At 46.7% G+C, this 16,123-nt stretch overlaps 2 protein-coding genes across 15 annotated transcripts in view; one reads left to right on the forward strand and one right to left on the reverse strand.

Moving 5' to 3' along the window:
- LOC118081229 (uncharacterized) overlaps positions 1–16,123 on the forward strand; it is a 34,690-nt gene that overhangs the window by 5,877 nt on the left and 12,690 nt on the right. The window contains 1 exon segment of the mRNA XM_088662547.1: positions 3–40. Coding sequence (XP_088518673.1) covers positions 3–40 — 38 coding nt within the window.
- On the reverse strand, positions 8,461–15,427 carry LOC118081408 (uncharacterized). 14 transcript variants are annotated; one of them, XM_060269249.2, is made up of 5 exons: positions 15,373–15,427; positions 14,484–14,635; positions 12,709–12,834; positions 11,895–11,993; positions 8,461–9,912 (listed from the first exon to the last, which is right to left on the reverse strand). In XM_060269249.2, exons 2-5 carry the CDS (start codon positions 14,569–14,571, stop codon positions 8,735–8,737), a joined length of 1,491 nt encoding a protein of 496 aa, XP_060125232.2. In that variant the 5' UTR covers positions 14,572–14,635; positions 15,373–15,427; the 3' UTR covers positions 8,461–8,734. The 14 variants fall into 14 exon arrangements, with proteins under 14 accessions (XP_060125232.2, XP_060125227.2, XP_088520117.1 ...); XM_060269244.2 differs by having other exon boundaries at positions 8,461–9,915; XM_088663991.1 differs by having other exon boundaries at positions 12,709–12,842.

The following is a 16,123-nucleotide window of genomic DNA, read 5'->3' on the forward strand; positions in this document are numbered from 1 at the left end:
AGCCATAAATGCTTGGAATGTGGAAAGAGCTACTTACTGTGCATGAACTTATTCATAAAGGAAACAACCAGTTAATTGTTTGACATGTGGAAAGAGTTTCTGTACTAGCACATAACTTACTTACCATCACAGGATCCAAATAAGTGCCTTGTGTGTGGGAACCCCCCCCCCCAGAAGCAAAAAATAAGCTTAAAAATAAGCGAGGCAAAAGCGGCTCCCCGTCCTCCTCCCCGCTCCCTCCCTGGCTGTCTTTTCGGCAAAGCCTCTCAAAGGGGAGGAGTTGTGACCGGGAGCCGGTTCCCTGTGTTGGCAAGGGGGCTATCGGCTCCTGGCCTAACCGTCCCAGCTGCCACACCCTGCCTACTGCACCCAGCCAATAGGACTGGCTCTGGGGCGGGGTTTACCCTGTTTCTCATATTTTAAGACATACCCATAAAATAAGCCATAGCAGGATTTTTAAGCATTCAAGGAATATAAGCCATACCCCGAAAATAAGACATAGTGATAGGCGCAGCAGCAATGCCGGCCGCGGCAGGAGGAGGAAAAAAAATAAGACATCCCTTGAAAATAAGCCATAGTGTGTATTTTTGAGAAAAAAATAAATATAAGACATGTCTTATAATATGAGAAACACGGTAGTTGCAGTGAAACAGCCGCGGCAGCCCTGAGTCATCCTTCCTTATTGCCTCCAGTCCTCCTTCGCTCAGCTGACTACCTTGAGCTTTGAGCCGGCAGCACCTCGCTGCTCGCCCCTTTCGGCTTTTCCTGGCTTGTCCATGGCTTGTCCACAGAAGCGGAATAGGTTCCTTCTCCCTGGGAGTGGTAACGTTCGGGGATCAGGGCTTGTACCTGTGGGGGGGGGGTCTTGTTTCAGAGGTTTTTTTCTTTGCTGATTACTTCCTAGTTGTCTTTGTGGGAGTGGGGCTTTCCCCCCCCATCTTCGGCCAGTGAAGGTCAGCCTAGCTCCTTGAGGCAAGTAGTTAGCTTTATTGTGACTTTATCTTGTCCTCTTGCCCAGCCACCTAAATTGTTCTTAATAGTTATCATTGTCTGAGCCTGCAGCATCAATTGCCCATTGTTCTCGTCGCCTAGCAACCAGTGTTTCAGAGGGATTTCTCATGGAATCTGTGAGTGTGGTTGGGAGAGCCCTTATACAGTTCTTACGAGCCTTTTAAAGACCAGAAACTTCTGCACTGTAGCCAATGCCAATTAAACTGCTTTTTATCGTATCTTAAGTTCTATCTTAAATGGTGTGACTCACCCTGGGGACTGTTCCAGGAGTTTTAAAACTGCACAGGCTACTGGCTAGTCAAAGCTACTCCTTTAACAGAGCATGCAGTAGAGAACACTTTCTCTCCCACATTCCTTATGCACTAAGCAAAAAAAAAAGGGGGGGGACAATAAAATTAGGTCCCTTTTCACTAGATCACCATAAATTCAAACCTTGAGGAAAAAGAAAAGAAAAAAGACACAAGGTGCAAAATTGGTTATGAGGGAGAGAAAGGGACTCGGCTGCACCAAGAGTCAGGCCTTTGTGATCTTGGTGTGTGTGTGATGATTTCAGACCTAATTCGTGCATTCTGCTAACACAAAAGTTCTTGCAGCTCCTACCGTGTTTCCCCCTTTTTAAGCCGTAGTCATAATATAAGCCAGGGCAGGATTTTTAAACTTTGTAAAATTTAAGACATACCCCGAAAATAAGCCATAGGTCTACCTGCAGGGTCGGCGCCCAGCAGCGCCGCGCAGAGTGCTGGATCGAGGAGCCTGTCTGCAGGGTCAGCGTCCAGCAGCGCCGTGCTGGATTGAGGAGGTGGTGTTCCGTGTGGCACTGCTGGGCGCCAACCCTGCAGGCCACTTCCTCAATCCGGTGCTCAGCGCAGCGCTGATCGGCGCCGACCCGGCAGGCCGCCGGATCCACTCTGCTGTAAAAAGCACAATAGCAATGGCGGCGGCAGCAGGAGCAATTAAAGGAAAGCTGAAGAACCCGAGTGAAAACGAGGAAGAAAGTATTTAGACGAACTGGATGAAAAGAGAGCAAAAGCGGCCGCCGCCCACGCCATTTCCCCGCTTTGATTTTTTTCAAGGTGATCAAACGAAGCAATGCGGGAGCCTGATTGGCCTTGGATCGAGGCAGACCGCAGGGAAACCGCAGGGGGGGGGAGCCGGGAAGCGGCACTCAGCGTCCGGCTGCAACTCTGCACCTACAGAAGCGAGGTTTCTGCAAGGCATCCAACATGGAAGGGCGAGTAGGGAGGCTGGAGGAGATGGGGGCGAGGATCGTGGCCCTGGTGCAGAGCGCACGTCGCCGGCACGCTGGGTCCTTTCCCTTTGGTGAGTGCCGGCCGGCGGCTCCCGGGCCCAAGGTTCTGCCCAGCGCCGGGGCTCCTGAGAAGCCTTGCGAGGGAGGAAAGGAGATGAAGCCGAAGCCACTTCCCCCGCCTCCTCCTCCCCCGCCTCCTCCTCCTCCTCCCCCGCCTCCTCCTCCTCCCCCTTTGCCATCGCTGCCTCTTCTCCTCGCTGCAGCGTCTCCCGCTCCCGGGTCCCGCACACTGAAGTGCGGGCGGATGGAGGTTCACTCTGCACAGGATTGGGCTGCCCTATTGCCTTTAACCCTCTTGCGGGGCTGGAGGGAGGAAGCAATGCACAAAAGGAGGCGCAGGCGTTTGATCCAACTGTGCGCTTTGGTTTGGGGATCTGCCGTTTGGGTCAGTTAACTTTCGTCCCCTCGCTCGCGCACAGTGCCATCCTGCGCATTCAGTGGCGCACTTTACCCCCAGGGGAAATGTGTGTGGCGGCAGCAGCAGCAGGATCACAGCCGAAAGCTGGTCCCTGGCTGTCAGAGCCCCGCTGAACTCCACGGGGCTTTCTTCTGAGTTAGGAGCCATAGGATCGCGCTGCAAGTGGCTGGGACTCTGCAGCCTCCTCTGTTGTGCATTTAGAAGGAAACGCAGCAGCAGAAGCGGCACGTCTTTATTTTTGGGGGCCATCTGATCCGGGCGTTTTTTTTTTTTAAATAAATCGAATAAATGTAGATTGCTGTACCATAGTTAATAAAAAATAAGACATCCCCTGAAAATAAGCCATAGTGTGTTTTTTTTAGGAAAAATAAATATAAGATGGTGTCTTAAAAAGGGGGAAACACGGTAAGTGATCTTTCAAGGCAGAAGGAACACACTCAGTTTTTTTCCACCTTCTCACCTGCCTTCATTAAGACATACCCTTTTTTGTTGTTGTTGTCGTTTAGTCGTGTCCGACTCTTCGTGACCCCATGGACCAGAGCACGCCAGGCACTCCTGTCCTCCACTGCCTCCCGCAGTTTGGTCAAACTCATGTTCGTAGCTTCGAGAACACTGTCCAACCACCTCGTCCTCTGTCGTCCCCTTCTCCTAGTGCCCTCAATCTTTTCCAACATCAGGGTCTTTTCCAGAGAGTCTTCTCTTAAGTATTGGAGCCTCAGCTTCACGGTCTGTCCTTCCAGTGAGCACTCAGGGCTGATTTCCTTCAGAATGGATAGGTTTGATCTTCTTGCAGTCCATGGGACTTTCAAGAGTCTCCTCCAGCACCAGAATTCAAAAGCATAAATTCTTCGGAGATCAGCCTTCTTTAGGGTCCAGCCATACCCTTTACAATCCCAATTGAACAGCAGGGGACATTATGAGCTAACTGAGAAGTGTCCCCCCCTTGTTAACATGTGTTTCTCCCCTCCATCACTGAGCACCAGAGTGCTGCATGTAGATCATCATTTCATCAAATTTGTACAGCAAAAAGGGTTGTTGTTTTTGAACGCTTTAAGAATAAATAAACAAAGCCCTGGGAAACTGAAGTAAGAAGATAGAGAAATTGGATAACAAATCCCCCTCCCCCAGAATGTATCTAAACTGCACCTCGTGACTACATAAACATCAGTATCAAGAAATTTCCCAAATGGGTTTGGGGAGCTGTGAATTCTGAAGCAAACTTAAGACATGTTTATCAATTCAAAGGTATGGATATAGATCACTCAAAACCACAAAAGGGGGGGGGGTGTATCCTGCAACTAAAACAACTCTGATGTAGATTTATTTTGTTATAAAAATGCACACACCATGGTTTTGTTTCTGTTGGTTATTTCACATTTGCCTTTCCTTGTTATTTGTATGCATGAAGACAACCCTCAATACCAACTTTTCAGATGGAAATAATATGTATCTGTCTTCTGCACACCTTTGCTGAGTATTTTAATAATAGTATCCTTCAGATTATAACAGGCGGTAAACTTTAAATCCACTCTCCACAGCCTTTCCCACTGCTCCATGAGGACATTGTATCCAAAATCTTGGGCCCATTTCACCATTAATGATTTGGTTTGCTCTTCTATGAGATCCCACTCCAGCAACAGGTCATATACACGTGAAATGTGTTTTCCATCTTTATTTAGCAATGCTTTTTCAAATTTGGATTTTTCTTTAGCAATTCCCAATTTTTTATCTTCATTAAATCTCTGTTTAATTTGGAAAAATTGAAGCCAATCCGAGAGGTATTTTTTAATTTCATCATATTCTTTTAATTTTAATTCATTTTGCTTAATTTCCAATAAATCATGGTAGGTGGCTATCTTTTCATCCATATTTAGTTTTTTAACTTATTATATTTATCGGTGATGTCCATAGGGGGATCTTTGTTTCTAAAATTCCTTTATATTTTGACCAAATTGTATACAAATATTTTCTTATTAGATGGTTTAAGAAACCCCTATGGACTTTAACCTTCTCATGTAGCAGATAGGAATGCCATCCAAAACGGTTTTCCACTCCTTCCAGGTTTAGAAGTTCTGGATTCTCCAAAGTTATCCATTCTTTTACCCACACCAATCCAGCTGCTGTGTGGTATAACTCCAGGTTAGGGAGTGCGAAACCTCTTCTTTCTTTTTTATCCGTAAGAAGCTGGTATTTAATACATGGTCTTTTACTATTCCATATAAATTTAGTTATATCTTTTCGCCATTCGGCAAAGCATTTCATTCCCCCCAATATTGGTAATACTTGAAACAAGTACATTAGCTTTGGAAGTATATTCATTTTTACCACTGATATTCTGCCCCATAGTGATAGGTGTAATTTACTCCACTGCTCCATATCTTTTTTTATTTCGTTCCAAGCTTTTTTGTAGTTATCTTCATATAGGTTTAGGCTCTTTGCTGTTATCCAAACCCCTAAATACTTTACCTCCCTTCTTATTTATGAAGGAAAACATCTGAAGGAAAACATCTTAAAAATGATGTACAGGTGGTACCAAACACCAGAAAAATTAGCCAAAATGCACAAGAATCAATCAGATAGGTGCTGGAGGTGTGGTGCAGAAATAGGAACACAAATACATATGTGGTGGAAATGTCCAAAGATGTGTAAATCTTGGCGTGAGATTTATGAAGAACTAAAGAAAATGATAAAAACCACATTTAAAAAGAAACCAGAAGTGTTCCTCCTAAACATAATTCCAGAGGACATTAAAAGTGCCAACAGAACGCTGCTAATGTATGGAATAGTATCGGCAAGAGTACTAGTCGCGAGAAACTGGAAAAGCTGTAACACACCCAGCATACCTGAGTGGCAACTTTTAATGAAAGAATATGCACAGCTAGCAAAATTTACGGGAAGAATTAGAGGGCAGACAAAACAGAAAATAAAAAAGGAATGGATGATTTTTGATGATTATATAGTGAATAACTAGAGATCCAAAATCTAATCGGCAGAATACAACTGAACCCAATACAAATTAAAGAATAGATGATGTAAATAGGTTAAGAATTGTGTGATATAATAAGGTCAAAGTTTACAAACTACAGAGAGGTAAACTGGAAGTCAAAATGAAAGAGGTGTAATTGATGTGCATTTAAAGATTTTCTTTGTTTTTGTCCAATATTTCATGTGTTGGTTTTTGTGTGTGTGTGTTTTGTGTGTTCTTCCCCCCCCCCCTTGCATTCTTTTTTTTCTGTAAAAGAAATATGTGGATGAAGAACGTTTGTGTTTGTAATTATAACAGAACCATTCACAGAGTTGGAAGGGAACCACCAGGGTCATCTAGTCCAACCCCCTCCAATGCAGGAATCTTTTGCACAACATGGGGCTTGGAACCACAACCCTGAGATTAAGAGTGTAAGCGTGGTGTCGGCTCCCTTAAAAAAGGTCAACAACTCTGGGGAACCTTTCATAAAAAGGTCAACAACCTTGGGGTTCCCCCCCCCCTTAAAAAAGGTCAACAAGTCTGGGAAAGGGCAGGCGCCGGAGGGATCATCGGATATGCTTAAGATGGCCCTGGGTGCCAATGCGGGGAGGGCGCTGCAAGAAGGGGGCTCCATCGCCACCTAGGTGGAAAATTCACCACTGCATCGGGCCAACGGGGAACTGACTTGGAGCAGCCATCCTCCTGAACCATGGCTCCCCCCCCCCCCCGCATTTTGAGCCTGGGTACGCCCATGGGCGAATGTCCTCCTGCTTTGCACTCTTTATAAAGATTTGAAGAGTGAGGTTATCACTCCTATTCGATTGTCCATTCCAGGTTGCCCAGCCACTGTCACAGTGTCCTTTCTCTCAGCAGACCAAGATGAGCTGGTGACAGCAAAGGTTGCAAGGTTTTTAGCTGGGGCAATTAGAATAAGATCCACGATTTGACTATTGATTCAAAACCCCAAACTGTATTTTATATAATTGACTTTTTTATCTTTATTCTTTGTATATCGTACTGTTGGTTTTATTGCCATGGCCGGTGGCTGATGCAAATAAAGATTCATTCATGAAGCTGAACACTTCCGTAGTCAAACATTTTGGATCCCAAATGATGAAAACGCAGAATTAAGTGTTGCAGTTTTCAAACAATTTTCGGAAGCCAAACGTCCAGCGGGGAGACAAGCGGCTTCCGATTGCAAGACCCAATTGGAAGCCGCACCTTGGAAGTCAAATGTTTTGGAAGTAAAATGTCCTTCCGGAACGGATTGCATTCGACTTCCGAGGTACCACTGTAATTAAACAAAATTTTAGCAATTTGGAAATAATTTGTATAATCAGAGCAAGTGAGGTTAATCCTGTTTAATCTCTCTATCTTCAAAGGGAGAGTGTGATACTACCATAAATTACCGCATAATTATTTCTGTACTGTCTAGTGCAAATTTATGAGCACAGATGCAAATTTAGAAGCCATTACTATGATTTAAATAAAAATATATTTAGCTTCCGTTAAACCATGGGTAGGCAAACTAAGGCCCAGAGGCCGGATCTGGCCCAATCACCTTCTAAATCCGGCCCGCGGATGGTCCAGGAATCTGCATGTTTTTACATGAGTAGAATGTGTGTTTTATTTAAAATGCATCTCTGGGTTATTTGTGGGGCATAGGAATTTGTTCATTTTTTCCTCAAAATATAGTCGTCCCCCCACAAGGTCTTAGGGACAGTGGACTGACCCCTGCTGAAAAAGTTTGCTGACCCCTGTGTAAACAGTTGAAGAAAGTTTTCTTTCAACTAGCTTTTCAAGCCAGATGGAAATTTATCTAATTTAGATGTTCTTTTTCCCTATTCTATTTTATACCATATGTGGCTGCTTTGCATTATTTTTTTAAAAAAAACGTTATCTTGTTTCACCATATTGTAAATTGCCCTGTGGTGATATATTCAGGTTGAAATATAAATAAAGGAATGGATGAATATACAGTAGGTCTCATCATAATGCAGCGGACAGGAGACTCGTCTCTTTGAATCAGACTGTGATCCAGTTGCTCATTGTTGATGGGCAACTTCACAGCCCAGCAGACGCAGAAGATGAGGAGGGGACACCACTAAGAAAGCTGTATCTCTCTCTCTAAGGGTCACAGTTGATCTCTACCAGGAGCCTCACAAACTAGATTTCTCTCAGAAATGGGCCATTTCTGCTCCCCCTCGCCCTCTTCAGCTACTGGCATTCAGAGACATCCTGTCAGTCATATTATCCATCACATCTGTGCTTGGATTTGAAGAAACATTTCCAATTTATATACTTATTTCCTTCCAATCCAGTTCAGCCGCCTCCCTCCCAAGATCTTCCTTCCAAAACCTCTCCTTCTCTCAGCCACCCTTTCACTGGCTGTCCCATTTACTCTTTCCACCTCCTGCTGCTGGCTCTCCAACGGGACCCTATTTTGGACAGAGGTCACTTGGCAACTGCGCTCCAGGCTCTGGTCATTTCCAGGCTGGGTTACTGCAATGTCTTCTATTTGGAACTTCCCTGAAAGACGACTCAGGAACGTTCATGGGTCCAGATTACTGGCTGGGGTTCCATCTCCCTCTGATATAAATCCTGAGACCTTGTTAAACCACGTGGACCACAGAACAACTTCTGGGTAAATGGTGAATGTCATATCAGCAGATTCCTTGAGACCACGAGGCCTTCCTTCAGATACACTTGCCTGCCCTCCTTCCTCTCTCCCCATATTCACACACAGGAACACAGGGATTGTTTATTGTGAATTTATTCCTTTATCCATTAACGTCTATAGTATCTGTATTTTTGTACTTTTTATTATTCTGCACCCTCGTGATAGCAGGTGTATGATTTCTCCCATGTGAATTCTTGTATGAATTCCATGACGTTTAGCAACATCGGTGCCCTAATTAAAGTGCTTTCCTCATTACTAGCATCTAAATATTTTTCTCCTCTTGATTCACTTATGCAAAATGAGTTGTGAAATCTGACCAAATATATTCCACATTCCAAGTATACATACAGTTTATCCCATGTGAGTTCTTTTATGAGAAGTAAGTGTAGATCCATGTGCAAATCTCTTTCCACACTCAAAGCACTTATATGGTTTCTCCCCTGTGTGAATTCTTTGATGAGATGTAAGGCTTGAGCTGTGAATGAAGCTCTTCCCACACTCAAAACATGCATACTGCTTGTCCCCTCTGTGAGTTTTTTGATGAGATGCAAGGGTTGCGCTTTGAGTGAAGCTCTTTCCACACTCAAAACATTCATACGGTTTTTCACCTCTGTGGATTTTTTGATGTATACTAAGGCTTGTACCCTGGCTGAAGCTCTTTCCACATTCAAAGCACTTATATGGCTTCTCTCCTGTATGGATTCTGCGATGGCAAACAAGGTATGTGCAGTTACTAAAGCTCTTTCCACATGTCACACATTTATATGGTTTTTTTCCTGTGTGGATTCGCTCATGCACAGTTAGGTGTGAACTCTGAGTGAAGCTCTTCCCACACTCAAAGCATTTATACGGCTTCTCACCACTGTGAGTTCTCTTATGTGAACTAAGGTGTGAACTCTGGCTGAAGCTCTTTCCACAATCCAAGCATTTATATGGTTTCTCCCCTGTGTGGGTTCTCTTATGTGAAGTAAGGCTAGCACTGTGAGCAAAGCTCCTTCCACACTCTGAACATTTATATGATTTCTCTCCGGTGTGAATTCTTAGATGAGATGTAAGGCTCAAGCTGTGAGCAAAGCTCATTCCGCACTCCAAACATTTATATGGCTTCTCCCCTGTGTGGATTTTTTGATGGCATGTAAGGCTTGAGCTGTGACGGAAGGTCTTTCCACAGTCAAAACAGGTATACGGTTTCTCCTCTGTGTGAATTTTATGATGTTGTGTAAGGTTTCTGTTGCAACTGAATCTCTTCCCACACTCAAAACAGGCATACGGTTTCTCCTCAGAGTGGACTTTGTGATGTCTTTTAAGGTTTGAGTGGTGATTGAAACCCTTTCCACATTGTAAGCATTTGTATGATTCCTGTCCGGCGTGAATTCTTTCATGTGATTTTAGGCCTGAGCTGTCACTGAAGCTCTTTCCACACACCAAGCATTTACATGGTTTCTCCTCTGTGTGGATTATGCAGTGTGAGTTGAAGCTAGATTTACTTTCTGATGAGACCAGAGTACGATGACTGTCCTGTTCATCACCTGCTTAAGTTAAGGGAAAATCACAATTAAAAATGTAATGCAAATCACAATCCTAGTGAGACTTTCTGTAACAAATGATCATGATTTTATTAGTTATTTCCCACCCATCTGGCTGGGTTTCCCCAGCCACAAGGGGCAGCTTACAGCATTTATGAAGGTAAAGGTAAAGGACCCCTGGATGGTTACGTCCAGTCAAAGGTGACTATGGGGTTGCGGTGCTCATCTCGCTTTCAGGATGAGGGAACCACTGTTTGTCCACAGACAGCTTTATGTACTCGCACTGGTGCGTTTTCGAACTGCTAGGTTGGCAGGAGCTGGGAGAGATTTGAACTGCTGCCCTTCCGATCAGCAAGCCCTAGAGGCTCTTAACCTAAAACTGTTCTTAACTTGAGACACCACACTTTAGCTAACAGGGCCTCCCACTGCCGCCACCACACAATTTCCCTTCTCATCCTGAAGCAAAATTCTTAACCCGAGGTACTATTTCTGGGTTAGTGGAGTCTGTAGCCTGAAGCATCTGTAACCAAAACTGTCTTCTAACAGTTACATAGTTCTTTATCTCCTTTGAAGGGAGGGCGTTCCACAGGGAGGGCGCAACCACTGAGAAGGCCGTCTGCCTGGTTCCCTGTAACTTCGCTTCTGGCAATGATGGAACCAGCAGAAGTCCCTCACAGTTGTATCTTGTTAGGGCTTTAAACCTAAGACGCTGGCAAATTAGCAAGGTCATGTGATTTAAGTTGTTAAGTTGTTAAGATGCCCAGTATATATAGAGCGTTTGCCTGTGGGGTGTGGAGCAGTTATGTCTGAAAGCTCTGGAGGTGTTTCTGTTATCTGTCTGCAATAAAACTATCTTCGAAAGTTGGGCTTCTGTGGGTCGTTTCTGCTGCAAAGCTACAAAGTTTTACCGCAACAAGAATCCAGCCGCTGTGCTTGATTAATGCTCTGCAATGAGAACTGTTTCTGGTCTGCACAGCACAAGCGTTTTACTGGACCAGTACAGAAGTCCCTCACAGCTGTATCTCAATGTCTGGAGTTGAGCAATGGGGGCGGAAACGCCCCTTCAGGTATACTGGGCCAAGACCATTTAGGGCTTCAAAGGTCAGCACCAACGCTTTGAATTGTGCTCGGGGGGAAACTGGGGGTCAACGTAGATCCTTTAGGACCGGTGTTATATGGTCTTGGTGGTCACTCCCAGTCACCAGTCTAAAAGCTGCATTCTGGATTATTTGTAGTTTCCGGGTCACCTTCAAAGGTAGCTCCATGTAAAGCGCATGTCAGTAGTCCAAGCGGGAGATAACTAGAGCATGCACCACTCTGGAGAGATAGTCTATGGGCAGGTGCGGTCTCAGCCTGTGTCCCAGATGGAGATGGTAGACAGCCGCCCTGGACACACAATTGACCTGTGCCCCTATGGACAACTGTGGGTCCAAAATGACTCCCAGGCTGTGCACCTGGTTCTTCAAGGGCACAGATACCCCACACAGGACACGGTTTGAGGAAAATGTTTTCGTGGGCTAGAGAGGGACTGCAGCCATGACCCACGAGTCTCTCACTGCTGTCCTGGCAGCTTGGCTACTGCAAACCGAAAAAATCTGCCCATTCAGTCCCTCATCTGGCAATCGCTGCAGCAACCAGTGACTGTCAGAATCAGGACCCAACACGATGTTATACTATCGAAATCGCTGCATTCATGGGTGTAGCCAAGGAGGGGTGGGGACAGCCCCCAGACCAAGTAAAACATTAGAAATACGTATCTGACCAGTTACGCCGGTTCTCCGCTGTAACAAATGTCCTGCCCCCCCCCCCGAAAAATCCTGCACCCATTCCAGCATTGAAAAACATTCCTTTCCTTTTCTACCTTTTATCTCTCACGGCTCAGAACTCTGGCCCTGCAACCTTCCTCATTTCCTTGCCCGGGGGGGGGGGGGCTTCCTCACCCCCAACATCTCCCCAGGTCCCCATCTCCATTCCCTGCAACTCACCAGATCCCACTGAGGATCCTGGGAGGGAACATTCAAAGGTTGTGGGAGACAGCCTGACCAGGTCAACCGTCCATCTTCCCCCTTCCATCCTCACTAGCTCTGCAGGAGAATAACAACAACAACAACAACAACAACAACAACAACAACAACAACAACAACAACAACTTTTGTAGCCCGCCGTCTCTGGCCGAGGCCAGACCCAGAGTAGCTAACATCATTAAAAAAAACACAAGATGCATAAAAACAGACATCAATTAATTAAAATACATCTTAAAATTAATTCAGACAAGTTAAAATCTAAGCAGGTGGCAATTATCAGGTTGGAATTGAGAGTGGTGAATAATTGCCAGGACCAACAGTTTCCACTGATCATACAAGGACTTGTGAGCGTGTTAGGGGCCTCCTTTGGGCTTGTTTTACACAAAGGAAAGTAAGTCAAACGGCATCCTGGCCAAAGGCCTGGCGGAACAGTTCTGTCTTGCAGGCCCTGCGGGAAGATGTCAAATCCCACAGGGCTCTGGTCTCTTGTGGGAGAGTGTTCCACCGGGCTGGGGCCATGGCCGAAAGAGCTCCCACTCACAGTTTCCATGGTAAAAGTGGGGTGTCTTCCTCCTGAACCCCACCAGAGAAGAAAGGAGTCCTGCCTGAAACTGAATCTTCTTCACATCACCATTAAAAACATTTCCTTTCTTTCAACTTTTTATCTCTGCCAACCCGGAGCTCTTGCCCTGCAGCCTTCCTCCTTTTCTTGCCAGGGGAGTTTCCTCACCCCCAACATCTCCCCAGGTCCCCATCTCCATTCCCTGGAACTCACCAGATCTCTCTGAGGGTCCTGGGAGAGAACAGTCAGAGGTTGTGGGAGACAGCCTGACCAGGTCAACCGTCCACCTTCCTCCTTCCGTCCTCGCCAGGTTTGCAGGATCAGCCTCTTTCATCCTTCCTGAGGAGCTCAGACAGAAAAAAGACACAAAGGGAGCGTCAGAGGCCCTGCAGGGATTCTCCTGCCCCTGGAGAAGCGCATATGGAACATCACCTCTGCAACAATCCCCAACAGGTTTTAAATATGTTTTTGTGATTCCAAATTAATCTGTCTCTTTATCTTTTCTTAAGGTGGGCATGGTACCAGGGCCGGCCCTACAGCCAGGCTGGGTGGCGCAGGGCACCACGGCACCAGCCCACCAGGAGGGCGCCGCGAGCTGCGCCTGCCCGCTGGCCGGCCGGTTCGCCGCGCCTGTGGCAGCCGCGCTGCGCAATACGCCCACCCGCCCACCGCGCTGGGAAACGGGGCGGGAGGGCGCCGGAGAGATCCAGCGCACCACGGTGCCAGGGGCGCTTAAGACGGCCCTGCATGCTACGCTCAGGAGTGACCTGAAAGTAGATCCCATTGAACTCCGTGGAGCTTACTTATGAGTAAATCTGCAAAGGACTGCTGTGCATGTTCTCCTTTTGACACCCAGAAACCCATTGGTCCTCTTCCCCTGCCTTCTTCCAGTCAAGACCTTTGTAACAGATTAGCCCCAGGATGGAAGATTTATTACACCCTGGATTAGAAAGTTAATGTACTTCCAGCTTAACTGACAGTGCATCTTTAGGAGGCAGGACGGGTGCCAGTTTAAAAAGGAGGCAATAACCATTTTGGCAGTTGAAAGAGGGGGAGTGTGGTGACAAAGTGGGAAGAAGAAGGTTGTGGGGCCAGGATTGTGGTGGTTTAGGTTAGGTTTAGGAGAACTTGAAGTTAAAGTCTGACAGAGTTAATGTATATCTGTAACTAAGCTTGTAAACCTATGCATCGTTAAGAAAAGAAAAACCTATGTTCTCAAGAAAATAAAATTCATCTTCTTTTTGTGCCAAATAGTATCATCTTGGTTATTCCAGCAGCATATTAAAACTCACAGAGGTGGAGACTCAGAAAAGGGCAAAACCTCCCTAAGGAAAAGGGGATAGTTTGTGTCCTAGAGTCACACAGGAAGTGAAAACCTAGAGTGCCACAAGTTTGCCAGGGTGATATGGCAGACTGATACAGTGGGGATCTGAGTTGAGGGAGTCCCTGTTCTGTAGGCAAGAGGTTGTTCATTCAAATAGCCCTGAGTGTTTGTGAGATCAGGCCATGAAAGCTGGAATTAGACTCTCTTTACTGAGAAGCCCAGAATTGAGAGGTTTATTTTAAGGCGTAAGGAATTGAGTGGGGATTGCTTTACCCCTGTACCCTTTCGTCTCATAATCTATTGGCAACGTCGGCGAGGGGGCTCATCGCAACCTTCTTGCCTTTTCTTCCCCATGTCTTTTCTGCGCACTTGGGTGGGGGGATTCCCTCCCCCCTAATCCATCCATTTCTCCTTCCCACCCCCAACCGCCTGGAACTCATCTGACCTCCCCCAGCCTCAGGTGGTGCTGGAGGTGGGGAGCCCCAACTCAGGTCATTTCTAGGATCATAGATCCCGCCTCTTTGAAACTATTTTGCAGAACTCAGAAGTTTAGACAAGCTAAAGGTTCCTCAGAAGGAGGCAGAAGCAAAGGGAGCCTGAAGGGATTTTCCTTGTTTCCACTCTCTGTCCCTCCATGCCCCCATCTCCACTGCCTGGAACTCACCAGATCTCTCTGAGGGTCCTGGGAGAGAACAGTCAGAGGTTGTGGGAAACAGCCTAACCAGGTCAACTGTCCATCTTCCTCCTTCCATCCTCGCTAGGTTTGCAGGATCAGCCTCTTTCAACCTCCCCAAGGAGCTCAGAAGCTGCAAGTTCCTGGGAGGGAGGAAGAAGGATAGGGAGCCTCAGAGCCCCTGCTGGCATTTTCCTGCCAAAGACAATTTGCTGGTGAATGATAACCCAGCCTTGGTGTGGAGCTCCCACTTACAATTTTCTTGGTAAAAGAGAACCTCCCCCCTCCTGAACCCCACCATGCGAGGACAGTGGAGTCAAGCAGGAATGAGGATCTTCCTCCCACCGCCCTTAAAAATATCCCCTTCCTTTCCTCTCTGCCATCCTGGAGCTGTGACAGGGCTGCCTCCCTCCATCCCTCCTCCTCCCCCAACCCCACATTAGGGGAAGGGGCTGTAGCTCAAGGGACAGAGCATCTCCTCAGCAGGCAGACAGCGCCCGATCCAAGCTCCAGGGAACACCCACACTGGCCTAATCCTGCCCTCCCTACCCAGAATTGACCCCTTTCTCCAAAACATCCATGCCTCCCTCCTCCTCCTCCGAGCCATCCTGCCTCCTTTCCTTGGGGGGGGGGTTCCTACTCCACCCCACAACTGCCTCTCCCGCCCCCCGCCTTGCCTTCTTGCCTTGCTCTCCTCCTGGGACGCCCCTGCACCGCTCGAGGCCCTTTGCTCTCCCCACAGCTCTTTCGGGACTGAATTGGGGGGTGCAGCCCCACGCATGCTCCCTTCCACCGCTGCCCCTTTGCAAAACTGCCCTCTCCAGGGGGCTTCTCTCCTGCAAAGCAGCTGCTCCGACACGGGAGCCCCCTCCTACCTTACCAAAGGCGCAGTCTTCCGCTCTGTCGAATCTCCTCCCTCACAGCTTTTCAAATGTGACCAACGGAGGAGGAAGTGACGATTTCCCTCTCCCCCATGAAGTCCTCTCTAGTAATATAATCGCTGCCTTTAACCCTTGAAGTGCCAGTATCTCACCCACCCCCAACCCAAACTCATAAGGTGGTGGTTTCTGGGAAAATACAGGGCGGTTGGGGGTGACCCCCCCAAAAAAAAATTGTTACTGAAGTTATTTCAAAGTAGTCCACTGCAATCTAGTGCAGCCTAACAGGACGCCGCCCCGCCCCCCGATTTCCTCCCTCCTCTCTCTCTCTCTCTCTCTCTCTCTCTCTCATCGTTCCAACAATTTCCTCCATCGCTTCTCCAACAATTTCATTTCTCAGAACGTGGAAGGAGCAACAAGGGGATCATCTATCTTTGGCCTGATCCTGACCAATTCTTCTTTTAAAAAATTACAGTATGATGATGTACCGGTTAGTACTGAACTCTTGAGAAATTATTCAGGATGCATACAAAACATTCCTATATTATCTAAATAATAATAATAATAATAAATACATACACACATAATTTTTTTGTTTACATGCCGCCTATCTGCCTGGGTTCCTCCAGCCACTCTAGGTGGCGCCCAATCCACTCTTTTGGTGGGAGGAAGACAAATGGAGCACTTGTTCAGCGTTCTCTTATACAGTAATGTCAATGGCACCTACCTGAGAGGACAGGAGCCGTGACTGAG

This window comes from Zootoca vivipara, chromosome 2, assembly GCF_965207765.1.
Source record: "Zootoca vivipara chromosome 2, rZooViv2.hap1.1, whole genome shotgun sequence".
Lineage (NCBI taxonomy): Eukaryota > Metazoa > Chordata > Lepidosauria > Squamata > Lacertidae > Zootoca > Zootoca vivipara.

Excerpts from the sequence above, each read along its gene's own strand:
- LOC118081408 (XM_088663982.1), bottom strand. The coding sequence starts at position 15,273 with ATGCGTGGGGCTGCACCCCCCAATTCAGTCCCGAAAGAGCTGTGGGGA. Across the intron at positions 12,835-14,483 it reads AGGACCCTCAGAGAGATCTG|GAAGGATGAAAGAGGCTGAT; the intron begins GTGAGTTCCAGG and ends TGAGCTCCTCAG. Across the intron at positions 11,994-12,708 it reads AGGACCCTCAGAGAGATCTG|AGCTAGTGAGGATGGAAGGG; the intron begins GTGAGTTCCAGG and ends ATTCTCCTGCAG.